The sequence below is a fragment of the Pelobates fuscus genome, chromosome 7, assembly GCF_036172605.1.
Source record: "Pelobates fuscus isolate aPelFus1 chromosome 7, aPelFus1.pri, whole genome shotgun sequence".
NCBI lineage: Eukaryota > Metazoa > Chordata > Amphibia > Anura > Pelobatidae > Pelobates > Pelobates fuscus.
In genome coordinates, this window is record NC_086323.1 from 57843010 (window position 1) to 57856544 (window position 13535).

Here is a 13535-nt window from a genome sequence, read left to right on the forward strand (position 1 = left end):
ATGGCGGAAAACCCTCAAGCCAATAATCCAGCTCCTCCAGGAGAATTTGATCCCTTACAAGTGGGGCACAGGCCGACAAAGCAGGCAAGACGTACGAAATATCACATACAATCTTCCTGCAATCCCTCGGCCTGCCTGCGAAGAAGACATGGCCCCAGACCGTCCAGCCTGGACTGTAGCGGGAATAACCCCATTTGTACCTGGAGCGGGGAGCAACTGTAGCAACCGAACTGCCAACCTGATCTTTGCAGCTGCAGAAATCTTTGCCCTCAAATACACAGTGTTCCTTAACTGTGTTTAGTTTACTTTTCTTTGCCTTTAATTTAGTTGAAACTGTTTATAATACATTTGTTATCCTGGCTCCGTAAGCTTCCAATAATTACCAATCTTGCCAACTAATGCACGCTACGCTTACGGCCACGGCCTTCTACTTAAGCACCCGTGCACTACAGCTCCACTTATTAGCTATGGAAGGCTATCCAGCCACATGTATCTACCATAGGCGACTTATCAGAGCCTTTGGTTCATGAAACTATGCCACTAAGCCACAAGAAATCATCATCATCATCATCATTAACATACCCCTTAGGTGCAAGCTTAACGGCTGAACTACAGGCGATATTAAAAAAGTAGTGTCAATATTGTATAATGCTGTATTCATTACAAAAACTCGCAAAAAATACAAAATAATTTTTTTTTTTAAATAAAAATTCAATAAAACCAAATGAAAACTCCCATAACTCTTGGCCGGTCAAGCCAAAAAAGTGCCATCAATATTTTGTTTGTTTCTATAACTTCCATTACTGAATGTGTTGTCTATGCAGCTTTATGTATAATGTACAATATCATTGTGAGTGGAACTCTTGGCACTGTACTTTATCTTTAAGTCAACTGTTTTGGGCAAAAAATTATGTATCATTCATTTTTCTGTTTTTGGGGGTAGACAGGGGGTTTATTTGTTGTATCTATGTAAATATTGTTATAGTTTGTTAACTAAAGTGTGTATTTGATTTTTACCAACCAGCCCATGTTTCTTAAACCTACTTCTTTTGTTTCCTACGGTAAGAAACCTCGTATATGATTAACCAGAATGCCATGGACTTCAATTTAGAGATCTCTTGCAGCGCTGGGCAATCCCCAAATGAACGACAAAACACACAGGTGTAGGTTCATAAGAACTGCCCAAGATTTTAATGCGTAGCAACTTAATAAAAGTGTACTCGTGTCTATGGACGTGATGTAACTTTGTACCAATCAAGAGTTAACACATTTTCCAAGCACTACATCTTGTGGACAATAAATGCAGTGATTTCTCAGTGTTTTGCTACGTAGCCAAACATTTGTTTGCTGGAAACAACTACGAACAAAGTCCTTGAAATGTTAGTAAACCATAAAACAAATAAATGGACTATTGCCTAAACATGGTTATGTAAAAAGGAAAAAGTCAGTTTGAACCATTCTATTGTAAGATTCTGATTGACCAACTCTCAGTCTGCTCTTCTATTGTGAGTGTGGTACCAAATGACCAGGTTATAATAATTTATTCTGCACTGCAATGTTGCACTCTGTATATATTTCAAAAGATTTCGCCACACTTTTTGGGAGTTCAACAGCTGGCAGAGAATTGAAGGAAGTGAAGCCCAACATCAATATGACCTTGAACATCCCTAATTCACATCAATGATCATAACCTACAGTAGAGGAAAACACCACAATTTCGCCATCTGCTGTTTATCTATATTGTCAATGATCCTTAGGCCTTTTGAGCATCAAAACTTAGGCCTGCTGAGTATGAAGACGTGTATCTCAATACCTTTATATTGTTGAATTTATGACTTAGTCAACAGTGAGTCTGAGGATTACAGAAGACTGTTCTTATTTTCTGCAATGACCAATCAGTTCTCATTCTGGGCCTTTCCAGGAAAGATAATTAACTTCTATCAATATATGGCCATGGAATGACTGCAGTTATTAAAAGAAAAGGTATTTTCTTCACCCTGTAGCAGAGAAGTGGTTCGCCGTTTCCAGTAATTATTTACTTTAATTTGGTGCACATTACTGCCTGTCCAAAGTGGTCATCTCCCACTTGTGAGTATCATATAAATAAACAGCTCATCCCACTCACTGCTCATTACAACCATGACTGAGAAGAGATCTCGAAGCTCCTCTAGAGAGCCCCCTCAGAAACAGAGAGACTCTTTCACTCAAGGATCCAAGAGAAAGAAAAGAGAGAGCCAAGGTTCAGTTGGGCCCAGAAGTGGACGGGACAAAGGAGTAGAGAAAAATGATACCAAGGTTTCAGCCGTGGTGGATGTGGATAATGTGGTGGCTTCCGATGAGGAGACTGAAGTAATGGCATTACTGGAGAGTGGCCACAAGGATGAGGGTGAGAACCATTTGCTCCGTTTAGAAAGGATTTATGCAGCAATATATCTTTAGAAATTATTTTATTCAATAATTGAGATTATTAATATATGATGGACATATTTTTTTAAATTGTTCCAGCTGGGGAAATTAGGGATAATATGATTATTTTATTATTTGCTGATCACAGCCAGTGAATTAAATACTTCTCCTCACATGCAGGTCATCTCTAATTTTATCCCATACAATTATTTACAAGTGATGTGGGAGCACCATGGAATTATAACTCAGGGACTACAGCTCACATGTTGAATTTTTATATGCATGTTTATATTTAAACTGAATTTCAAATTTTAGGCCAAAGTTGCCGAACTTAACTTAGAAACCTGTCACACTATCACTAACAAATGATGAACCTTGCACTCCCCTGAATCGATCATTTGTCAAGGGGTGAGGGTAGATGAAGAAGGGCTCAAGTCTTCCATCCCTGATGTGTGTAGATATGGAATAGGAGCAATGTACTAAGCATTTCAGCCTTCTTTCCTCAGCCAAAAACGTGAATCACTTATGTTACTATGTCACTTATATTACGATTACCTTTTAATTTTGTCTAATTAGGGATAGGGGGAGGCTGGAGACACCCTTTGTTGTACTCCTTTGGATAAGGCCAGGAAATTATATATATTTCTTTTTTTTTTTCCTCAGGTACAATGATGAAGGGGTATTTTTTTTCTTTTTTTTAGGGATAATAGTTGGGAGACTGCTCTAGCATACTTAATTCCAAGGCTCCCTCTCACTCACAGTCACCTGGCGTATAGGTCAGACTTTCAGATCCCTAAGGCACTGAATAATTCCCTATATATAAAACGAAAGTTAAGGTGCGCTGTGTCTTTTAAGACAATATTAGTGAAAATTGCAACATGCCCTTAAAACAATCAATTACGGTGCATATATTATAAAGTGCAATAGTACTTTGGTGCAAACACAATGCAATATAAGTGTAACAATTCATGAAAAAAATGTGGCTCAGTGTAACATACAAACTTACATATGTATTATTGATGTATACAAATTGTGTTTTGTTTGTCGACTTTTATGGGACTTTTTTTATTGCTCATTAAGACTTGTATTGAATTCTAATTATCTCAAACGATTCACACCCACCTTATGGACATAAATAAGGAGTGTGGGCATGTTGAGGGCAGATCTGAGGAAGCCGGCATACCGGTAAAACTATTCATCACGCCCTGACGTCGCACGCACGCTGCTCAAGCCACGCCCCCCCAGTGCCTTTGGGAACTTCGGACGCAACATCCCACAGCCGGCAGTGGAGTAGCGGAAGTGAAATCCTATTAGTGGGGTGAGCTTACGGGTCCTTTGGCGGCTGCTGCTGTTATTATTAAAGTATTGCAATAAAGATTGGATATTCTACAATTTATCATCTAGTCTAGAGTGATATATCTTGGAGCTATGAAAGTTTAGAGCAGGCTTCTCTGCTCTAGGTGTGGGAGTGTTACCTTTAAAACTTTTATATTGCACACGATTTATTGTGCTATATTGCCCTATGAGGTTCTTTTATTCTCATTTTACATGTATGCTCTCCCAATGAAATCAACCGACATTCTACAATAATGCCTATGTAAGTTTGTATGTTACACTGATCCACATTTTTTTCACGAATTATGGCACTTATATTGCATTGTGTTTGCACCAAAGTACTATTGCACTTTATAATATATGCACCTTAATTGATTGTGTTTTAAGGGCATGCTGCAATTTTCACTAATATTGTCTTAACCCCTTAAGGACCAAACTTCTGGAATAAAAGGGAATCATGACATGTCACACAAGGGGTTAAAGACACGGCGCACCTTAACTTTCGTTTTATGTCTACATAGTGTTGTGTAAGCTTGTACACTGTAAGGTGCAGCTTTCTTACCTCTAATCTATTTTATTGTATCTGTTTAGCGCCTATTTTACTTGATTTTGTTGGTTTTTTACTGAATAATTCCCTGCCCAATAGAATAAAGGTTTTTTTTTAGTGTTTTTTTTTTAAGTGGATGGGTTAGTGGACACAGGTAAGAAACTTGGCCATGGTCCTAGAATAGTTTATCAGAATTTTTTCTGTGATTTGTGAATAAGAAATGAAATCATCTGAGGGGGGCGTGGCCTACAGCGCTAGTGAACAGACGCATCTCCCTTAAGCTCCGAAAATCGACGAAAAAGCCAAAAAACGAGCAATCACAACGACCACAACGACACACAGAAGTTATGGGGCGCAAACATAAGAAGTCTCACCTCCAAGGAGCTCCCCAACAGCCAGATATTCGGCTCTCATTTGAGAGGCCGGCAGCGCGGCATCTGCCCAAAATGGCGCCGGAGGAGCATGGGACACCGGAGCCATCGGGGGCCTCCCATGACGAGGACGACCCGATGAGCTCCCCCTGCTCGGGAGCGGAATCGGAGCGGTCAGAAACAGACGAGGATGCGACGCCCTCTACAAAAGGGGATATCAGGAGGCTACTGACAGACCTCCGGAAAGTATGGAAGGAAGACCTCCGAGCAGCCCAGGCAGAAATAGGAGAGATCCGTCACAGGGTACAGGAGATAGAAAGCAGAGAGGCCTCCAGGAACGAGCACATACAAGCCACTGACACCAGACTGGACAGCCTCTCTTCTCAGGTGCTACAACTGACCCAAAAGGTGACTACTCTAGAAACACGTCACAGAAGAAAAAACCTGCGCCTCAGGGGCATATCAGAACAGATACCTGATGAGACGATACTCACCTTTGTGAGGGACCTAATAGACACCATGGGCATCAGGGACAACGCTTCCCAGCCCCTTATCACCTCCACGTTCAGAGTGAGAAAGTCAGCTGCGGCCCCAAACGACGCGCCCAGAGACATAATCGCCATGACCCGCGATATTGCAGTGAAGGCGGCGATTATGCAGCGCTCCAGGGAACAGGGATCGGTACTATATAAAGGTCAGACGATCTCTATCTATGCGGACATACCATTCTCTGCCCTAGCGGAGAGGAGGAAGCTAGCCTCCACTGCCCGGCAGCTCAGAGAACACTCTATAAGATACCGCTGGGGGCCAGGGGGGTCCCTAGTAATAACCAGCGGAGACACGACAGCAACGCTGACGTCCACAGAAGACCCAGAACCGTTGATGCAGAAACTCGGAATCCCGACCCGCACACGTGCAAACACATCAGAGACACCCCTAGGGACACCCAAAAGAGATCGGGAGTCTACACCCAACAACGCCTTCGAGTCCAAACAGCAGGCTACATCCCCGAACCAAAAGGCACAGCCTTCACAGAGAAATAAAGAGACGAGCACAAACGCACCCAGGCACTCAGTTGGGCACCTCAAAATCCAGAGACTCGCTAAATGGGACTAGAACCAAATCGGTTACACACCATGAGACATGAGAGCCCGCCGAACCCCTTTAAACTTCACCATTCTAACATGCTTGGTTTAATATGGGAGATAGAGGGAGAAGCAGACACGAGACTGCCATCAAACGCACATTAGAGTGTTTTGCTGCATCTAAGCTCTCCCCTGCTCTGCACCCCCCATACATATTCATATTGTTTTCCCTCTGACATATTGTTTTCCTTATGTAATATTGCTTCTTTACGCACTATTGTTTCCTTATGCGATAATGTTCCCATGACTTACTTAAGCTAACACTGGTTCTATAAACAATGCTAATTAACCCATGTTCAGTTAAACCGTGTTAAAATGATATAATATAACTTCATTACTCATACATTGGAAAAGCTATTTTCAAGAAAAATTTCAATAAAATTTAAATTGAAAAAAAAGAAATGAAATCATCTAAATGCATTAACATATGATTGTTTTCTTTCACTTCTGTTATGTTACATACTCTCATGGCAATGTTTGCTGATGGGTTAAATAACATGGTAATTGATTCGGTCAGGAAAAAATGCTTTACTCTTTAAATATAATGTATAATTAATAGAGAAATGACAGGAAACAATCTGCTTTGCAAACATAACTCTTGTATGCTTTATGTAATGGATGTCTCAAGAAACGGAACAATTTATTGTGTAAGTGGATTATTGTACAATGAGTAAGACATTTATGTGTGTGATATTGTGTATTTCCAGGTGTGAAGTCTGCAGGCATTAGGATATGTGAGAATCTACTAATTTTCTGCTGTCTCCTAGTCATCCTCTTCACATTACCTCTGTCTATCTGGCTATGTGTTAAGGTAAGGTCTATCCACATTAGCGGATATGTTAACTGGTGGCCTTCATGGACCTGGTGTTCTAGAACCTGAGCAATTAAGAGGTACCTTTCACAAGAAAGGTAATAGGGAGGAGTCGGGCAACTATAGGCCAGTAAGCCTTACTTCAGTAGTGGGGAAAGTGATGGAAACCATGTTAAAGGATAGGATTGTTGAACATCTAAAAACACATGGATTTCAAGATCAGAGACAACATGGATTTACTTGAGGGAGATAATGCCAAACTAATCTTATTGATTTTTTTGATTGGGTAACTAAAATAATAGATCGGGTGGGGTGCAGTAGACATTGCTTACCTAGATTTCAGTAAGGCTTTTGACACTGTTGCACATAGAAGGCTTATCAATAAACTGCAATCTTTAAGTTTGGATTACAATATTGTTGAATGGGTGAGGCAGTGGCTGAGTGACATGCAACAGAGGGTTGTAGTCAATGGGGTATATTTGAAGCTTGGGCTTGTCACCAGTGGGGTACCTCAGGGATCTGTACTTGGACCCATTCTCTTTATTATTTTTATTAGTGATATTGCAGAAGGTCTTGATGGTAAGGTATGTCTTTTTGCTGGTGATACTAAGATATGTAACAGGGTTGATGTTACAGGAGGGATAAGCCAAATGGCTAATGATTTAGGTAAACTAGAAAAATGGTCAGAGTTGTGGCAACTGACATTTAATGTGGATAAGTGCAAGATCATGCATCTTGGACGTAAAAACACAAGGGCAGAGTACAGAATATTTGATAGAGTCCTAACCTCAACATCTGATTAAAGGGATTTAGGGGTGATTATTTCTGATGACTTAAAGGTAGGCAGACAATGTAATAGAGCAGCAGGAAATGCTAGCAGAATGCTTGGTTGTATAGGGAGAGGTATTAGCAGTAGAAAGAGGGAAGTGCTCATGCCATTGTACAGAACACTGGTGAGACCTCACTTGGAGTATTGTACGCAGTACTGGAGACCGTATCTTCAGAAGGATATTGATACCTTAGAGAGAGTTCAGAGAAGGGCTACTAAACTGGTTCATGGATTGCAGGATAAAACTTACCAGGAAAGGTTAAAGGATCTTAACATGTATAGCTTGGAGGAAAGACGAGACAGGGGGGATATGATAGAAACATTTAAATACTTAAAGGGAATCAATACAGTAAAGGAGGAGACTATATTTAAAAGAAGAAAAACTACCACAACAAGAGGACATAGTCTTAAATTAGAGGGACAAAGGTTTAAAAATAATATCAGGAAGTATTACTTTACTGAGAGGGTAGTGGATGCATGGAATAGCCTTCCAGCTGAAGTGGTAGAGGTTAACACAGTAAAGGAGTTTAAGCATGCGTGGGATAGGCTATCCTAACTATAAGATAAGGCCAGAAACTAATGAAAGTATTTAGAAAATTGGGCAGACTAGATGGGCCGAATGGTTCTTATCTGCCGTCACATTCTATGTTTCTATGTTCCAACCTCAGCTCGGTGAATGTGCATCTTGGACATATTGTCAAGTTGACAGAAACTGGTTACAGTTAACCAATCTGGATACAATGTGAGCATATCTGACTCCTGGCTGGTCATTTTCTCACTTGTATTCATCGCTGAATTTCTTTCTTTGAAAGAAAATGTCCTAATGTTTTAAATATGATTCAAAATAAAAGCTTGCACATATTACGTATGATTTTGTAATTCAAACATTTAAGCAAATAATGTATTTCAGAGTTTCTCCTGGCCTACCATTGCTCCACAGCAACAGCCATCTTTAAATCCTCTTTGGTCGGAAGCACTAGTTATGCAACCAAAGCCCACGCACATCACAGAGTGCCAGCGTGTATGCATAAATCCCGATGTCATGCACAATAATTGACATCAAGATTTACTTTCATTTGGTTTCTGCCATTCCGATTGAATATTGTCCACTAAGATATGTGGTGTTTAAGGGAACCTATTGTTCAGAAAAGTGATAACTGACCACCCCCCTTTGCCATGTAAAAAGACATTTAATAAAGTTAACTTACCTCAGTTTCAGTGCTGGGATTCCTATGCTGTTGCTCATAGCAACTACTCCAGTGATGTCACCATCTAAGATGACATCACCTACGATCACCAATTAATTGATTCTCATAGAAATAAAGAATTGGAACTAGGAATGCACAGCCAAACAATATGCTCCTCCAATCAAATGCTGCTAAGAGCAAAATTTATTTTCAGAACTAAGTTTCATTCGATTCTGTAGGAGAAAGCGCCTCTAGTGGCTCTAGAGGTGTATTTAACACTGAAGAGTTAAAACGACAGGACCACTGCGCACAGTGCACATGAAGGGGTCTGAATGGCTTTAGTGGTCCTTTAAGATGGCTTCACACTATGGATGCACCGAAATTTGGGCCTATCCCATTTCGACCGAAAATGGTTCAAATTAAGGCAAGCTGGCTGATAACGGCAGAGGGTGCGGAGCATGCTGGGGCAGTGAGCGTTGAAAGCAGGACACATTGTGCGGGCAGTGAGCACACTGGCTGCCATGTCATTCTGCCGCCCACTGTAATCCCGGAGCGGAGAGCGATATCAGAGCTGCTCTACGGCAACCAGGTAACGGGAGCGCGCATCGGGAACTGCACAACCGGGACATAGGTCAGTGTGCATAGGTGCCAACACTCCTGTATTTACCAGGACAGTCCCGTACTTTGGGGTACTGTTGCAGCAAATTTATTTACTGGGGGTTTGTCCCACATTTTCAAATCTGTAGGCTGATTTCAAAATGGAGGAGAGGACTGGGCAATAGGAGCATGCATGGAGCTCTTTAGCTGTCAGTCAGCCTGGCCACACTCTTTAAGAGCAGACTAGCCCCCTTTTGACTGGCAGACCAGCCCACTTTTGGCCTTCAGCAATCTCCCTGCCTATCTGAATCCTAGGAAACGTTAGTAAGTACAGTATAGTGGCATATCATTATATGGGCAATGTGTGTATAGTGGCATATAATTATATGGGCAGTGTGTGTATAGTGATATTGTATCATTTTATGGGCAGTGTGTGTATAGTGATATATCATTATGGGCAGTGTGTATAGTGACATATTGACAGTGTGTGTATAGTGACAATATATTTTTTATTTTTGTTGTGCAGGTGAGTACATAGCAATGTCAACGCCACAACAGCGTACAGTTATACATAAACTTAGGAAGTCAGTGGCATGGTTAGTTTAGCACATTTTTATTTTATAGTAGCTTCTGTGTCTAGTCTGCAGTGTCTCGGATTTAGTAGCTGAGTTAATGAGCGTAGTGATACGTGCGTGCGGTGTGATAGTGAGTTCGTTTAAGTGAGTAGCGTTACGTGGGACAGGTATGTAGCCTGAGGGGTCTATTTTCTAGTATCCAGGTAGTGGCTTGTCTGACTGTTATATCATGGGTGAAATAGTAACAATATATTCCTTTTTTAATGTGATGTTTATAACTTATGACTGGCAACCTCAGCAGTATAATATGGAATATGAAAAGATCCCTTTATTTATTTTACTGGCTTGTAGTTTTTCCATACTCGATTCATTAAACTCATTAAAAAGTCTAATAATAAAATTATTGATATTATTATTTTTTTTAACATTTGGAGAAAAAAAGGTAATTTTCGTTTTTTGGCCAAGGGCATCTCGAATTTTCCGTTCCGGCCCAGAATTTTGTGCATCCCTACTTCACACACAGAGCAAGGATAAGCACAGAAGAGATGTATTTACTTATGTGTAGAATTTGCAATATTATACACACTGAGATTATATATGTAATCTTGGATTTTCAATCTTGAAGGAGGATAATGCATATTTTTACCATAACGGTAAATCACTTTACTCTATTATTAATTATTATATATATATGGGACTTTATTTAGAATGGTGTTGGTACAAATGATGAGGAAAGACATGCCTTGACACCATTAGACAATACCACCCATACAAGATGTATTCTCTCTTTTTTCACCATTTCTTTACTTATTATTTTTGTTTTTCGTTCTTAGTTTTTTTGTAAATAGTGCTTTTATTAGCAGTTCATAAAATAACAGGTAGCAGTGTGAGTGGTTTCAGTGAGACTCGCAGGTCTCAAACAGCATCTTAACAATGACGACATGAGCACAACATGTGCAAGGTATAAATTTATGAAAACGTTTCAGTATACGTAAGTATGCTGTCCTACAGCCTTAATGGACACGCAAGTCCTGCGTTCGGTCTCCTACCGGTTGTTAAATAGTGAGGCGAGTCTCGAGTTAATATCCACCAGCGTGGAGGGCGCGATGCGGGTCAGTCTTACAGTTCAGAGTCCTGTAATCTTGTACCGGGTCTAGATCTCCCTCGTCTGTCTGCCCTTTCCCTAGTGTCTTCCGTGCCTTGGTGGTTACTCAGGTCTCTCCCGGAGTATCTACTGTACGGTTCTGAGTCCTCAGCTGTTTCTCATGTACGAGGCAATGTCATTATGGAGAAGGCTTTGTAATGCGTTTAGTCGTTGCTATCATCCTGCTTCCTTATTGGCGGTGTTTGGTGTAGTCATGCAGTCCCTAGCTAAATTAGGTATCTGTGCTGTGTCTTGCACGTTCACCCCGTGTTGGGCGGGGGTGTTGTGATGTTGCGTTGTCTGGTTGTGTCTACCCTAATAGGATGTCTTGTGTTTGCTCCTCTGTGTAGGTGTATCCCTTGTCGTGGGTTCATCCCTACTGCGTTATGCAACATCATGTGGGCCTCTCGTTCCACATGGGATCTCGCTGACCCCTTACGGCCTTATATTGTTGTATCCAATTTACGCCGGGTAAGGGGGGGGGGGTACTAATCACTATACAATGGGTTTTTTGAAGTGTTAATATGATGACACATCTTAGTTCATCTTTATTTGAAGAAATTTGGTAATATATGATAATGCGCATTATTGCTTCTGTATGTAAAAATGCAACAAATTTTAGCTGCCTTCGTGTATATTTCTAGAATGTAAAAGGGTTTATTTTTATGGGTTTATTCAGTAATTAAAAAAAAAAAGGTAGTGATGACAGACAATTTGCAAAATGTAGATATTAATAACCTATCTCCATTTCAGACAAGGTGTAGGTGTTATTATTTCAAGCTTGGCAATATCAGTGTAATTTTAGCACTTCGACTGTCACTTCCTGCTGTAGTGAATACGTATTTTTAAGTGAGAACTACGTTATGTTTAAATGCTCCCATGATACTCCATTCCCAAGTAGAGATCTCATATGTTTATATTGGTGAAATGTTTTCAAGTATGTGTTCTCAATACTCCATCTACAGTCCAAGAGCACTGTAGAATATAAATATACCACGCAAAGAGAAAAATATGAGTTTGGATTCAGCATATTGTAATGATAATAATGAGCAATGACATTGCCACCAACAATTTCCTTTAAAAAATTGTTATGGCAGACAAATGCCTGTTCTAGTGCTGGCAACGATTTGTTCCTCTAGCAGCTGTGTACTATGGCGTCCATTTTTGGGCAGTTTTGATAAGAATGGCAATGTACATACTTACATAGGGAGCTGTGTGTGTGTGTGTATATATATATATATATATATATATATATATATATATATATATATATATATATAGCCAAACTGAAAAAATATCAGAGTTAACGAATTCTACCAATGCAGCTATTTAGCCTAGGATTCCACGAGTGCAATGAGGCTTCAGCCACATTGTAACAACCGTCAATATTTAATTTATTATTTTGCAGATTGTGCGTGAATATGAGCGCGCAGTTATTTTCCGCCTGGGACGCCTCCTGCCAGGACGAGCAAAGGGACCAGGTAATAAACATGTACTGTTTCTCAAGTAATAAATCTATTTTATCTTGACGTTGATGCAATGAAAATGTTGGATAATGAGCCAGCATGCACAGTGCAAATGAATAACTAATGCCATGGTTTAACAATGTGTAGTCTTACTCTAAACGTAATAATAATATATTGCAGTGCATGTCATAACTGATTTATGTCTGTGCCGTAAATATGTATATAATTCCCTTGTCGCCAAGGAAGCGGTGAGTGTGTGCTTCAGCAGTGGTTGCACACAGAAATAATAAAGAATTGAGTGCTGGGGGAATAAACAACACTTAACCGGGTAATGAAAATTTAATTAACCCGTTAATCCACATACCTTTTTTTTTTCTGTGCCATATTTCATAGCATACAAAGTTAAGTAATCCCAAGAGACAATATAGATTTGTGATCGTGGGTGTATGTAAGTATAGGTATGTGATTGTGTGTGGGCATATCTGTGTATGTGTGTGGGGGTCTGTGATTGATTGTGTGTGTGTGTGTGTGTGTGTGTATGTGTGTATGTATGTGTGTATGTATATATGTATGTGCGTATCGGTCTGTGATTATGTGTGTGTGTTGGTGATTATGTGTGTGTGTGTATCTGTGGTTATGTGTGCATATGTATACACATGTGTATGTGTTTAGTAGATAGCTCCCTAATTTGATATCCTTAAATATGCCAATATAGAGGGGAAAAAAAAATCTATGTTTTCCTCAAACGATGTGTGTGTGATATATATAATTTTGGATATATGCAATAGGCTTCCTTAAATTATTAATATTAAAGATAAGATGGAGAAATTACCATGGGTGTCCAACTCACGCCCAGTTGCTCCCCACGCTGCCGTGCAGAGGGAGGCAGGGGATCCAATCAGTGGGCAGCAGGAGAAGGAATACGGAAGTGCGCAATAACACACTGTGCACATGCTCCGCCCTGTTTGTGCTGAGCAGTGTTTTCCGACACACTGTGCGGGCGGTGGGAGTCTCGATCAGCAGGGTGCAGTTGTGTGTTTTTTTTGAGTGTGCAAGGGTCTTGAGAGGGAGTAAGGTTTTTTGTGAATGGGTTTGTAGGGGGGACAGAGGTTCTTTGTAGAG

The 13535-nt window shown here is 40.3% G+C and overlaps 1 protein-coding gene across 1 annotated transcript in view; it reads left to right on the top strand.

Moving 5' to 3' along the window:
- NPHS2 (NPHS2 stomatin family member, podocin) overlaps positions 1 to 13535 on the top strand; it is a 46968-nt gene continuing 33433 nt past the window's right edge. Inside the window, exons 1-5 of the mRNA XM_063428051.1 lie at positions 1 to 91; positions 328 to 364; positions 2112 to 2386; positions 6512 to 6615; positions 12356 to 12428. Coding sequence (XP_063284121.1) covers positions 1 to 91; positions 328 to 364; positions 2112 to 2386; positions 6512 to 6615; positions 12356 to 12428 — 580 coding nt within the window. The remainder of the gene's footprint in view (positions 92 to 327; positions 365 to 2111; positions 2387 to 6511; positions 6616 to 12355; positions 12429 to 13535) is intronic.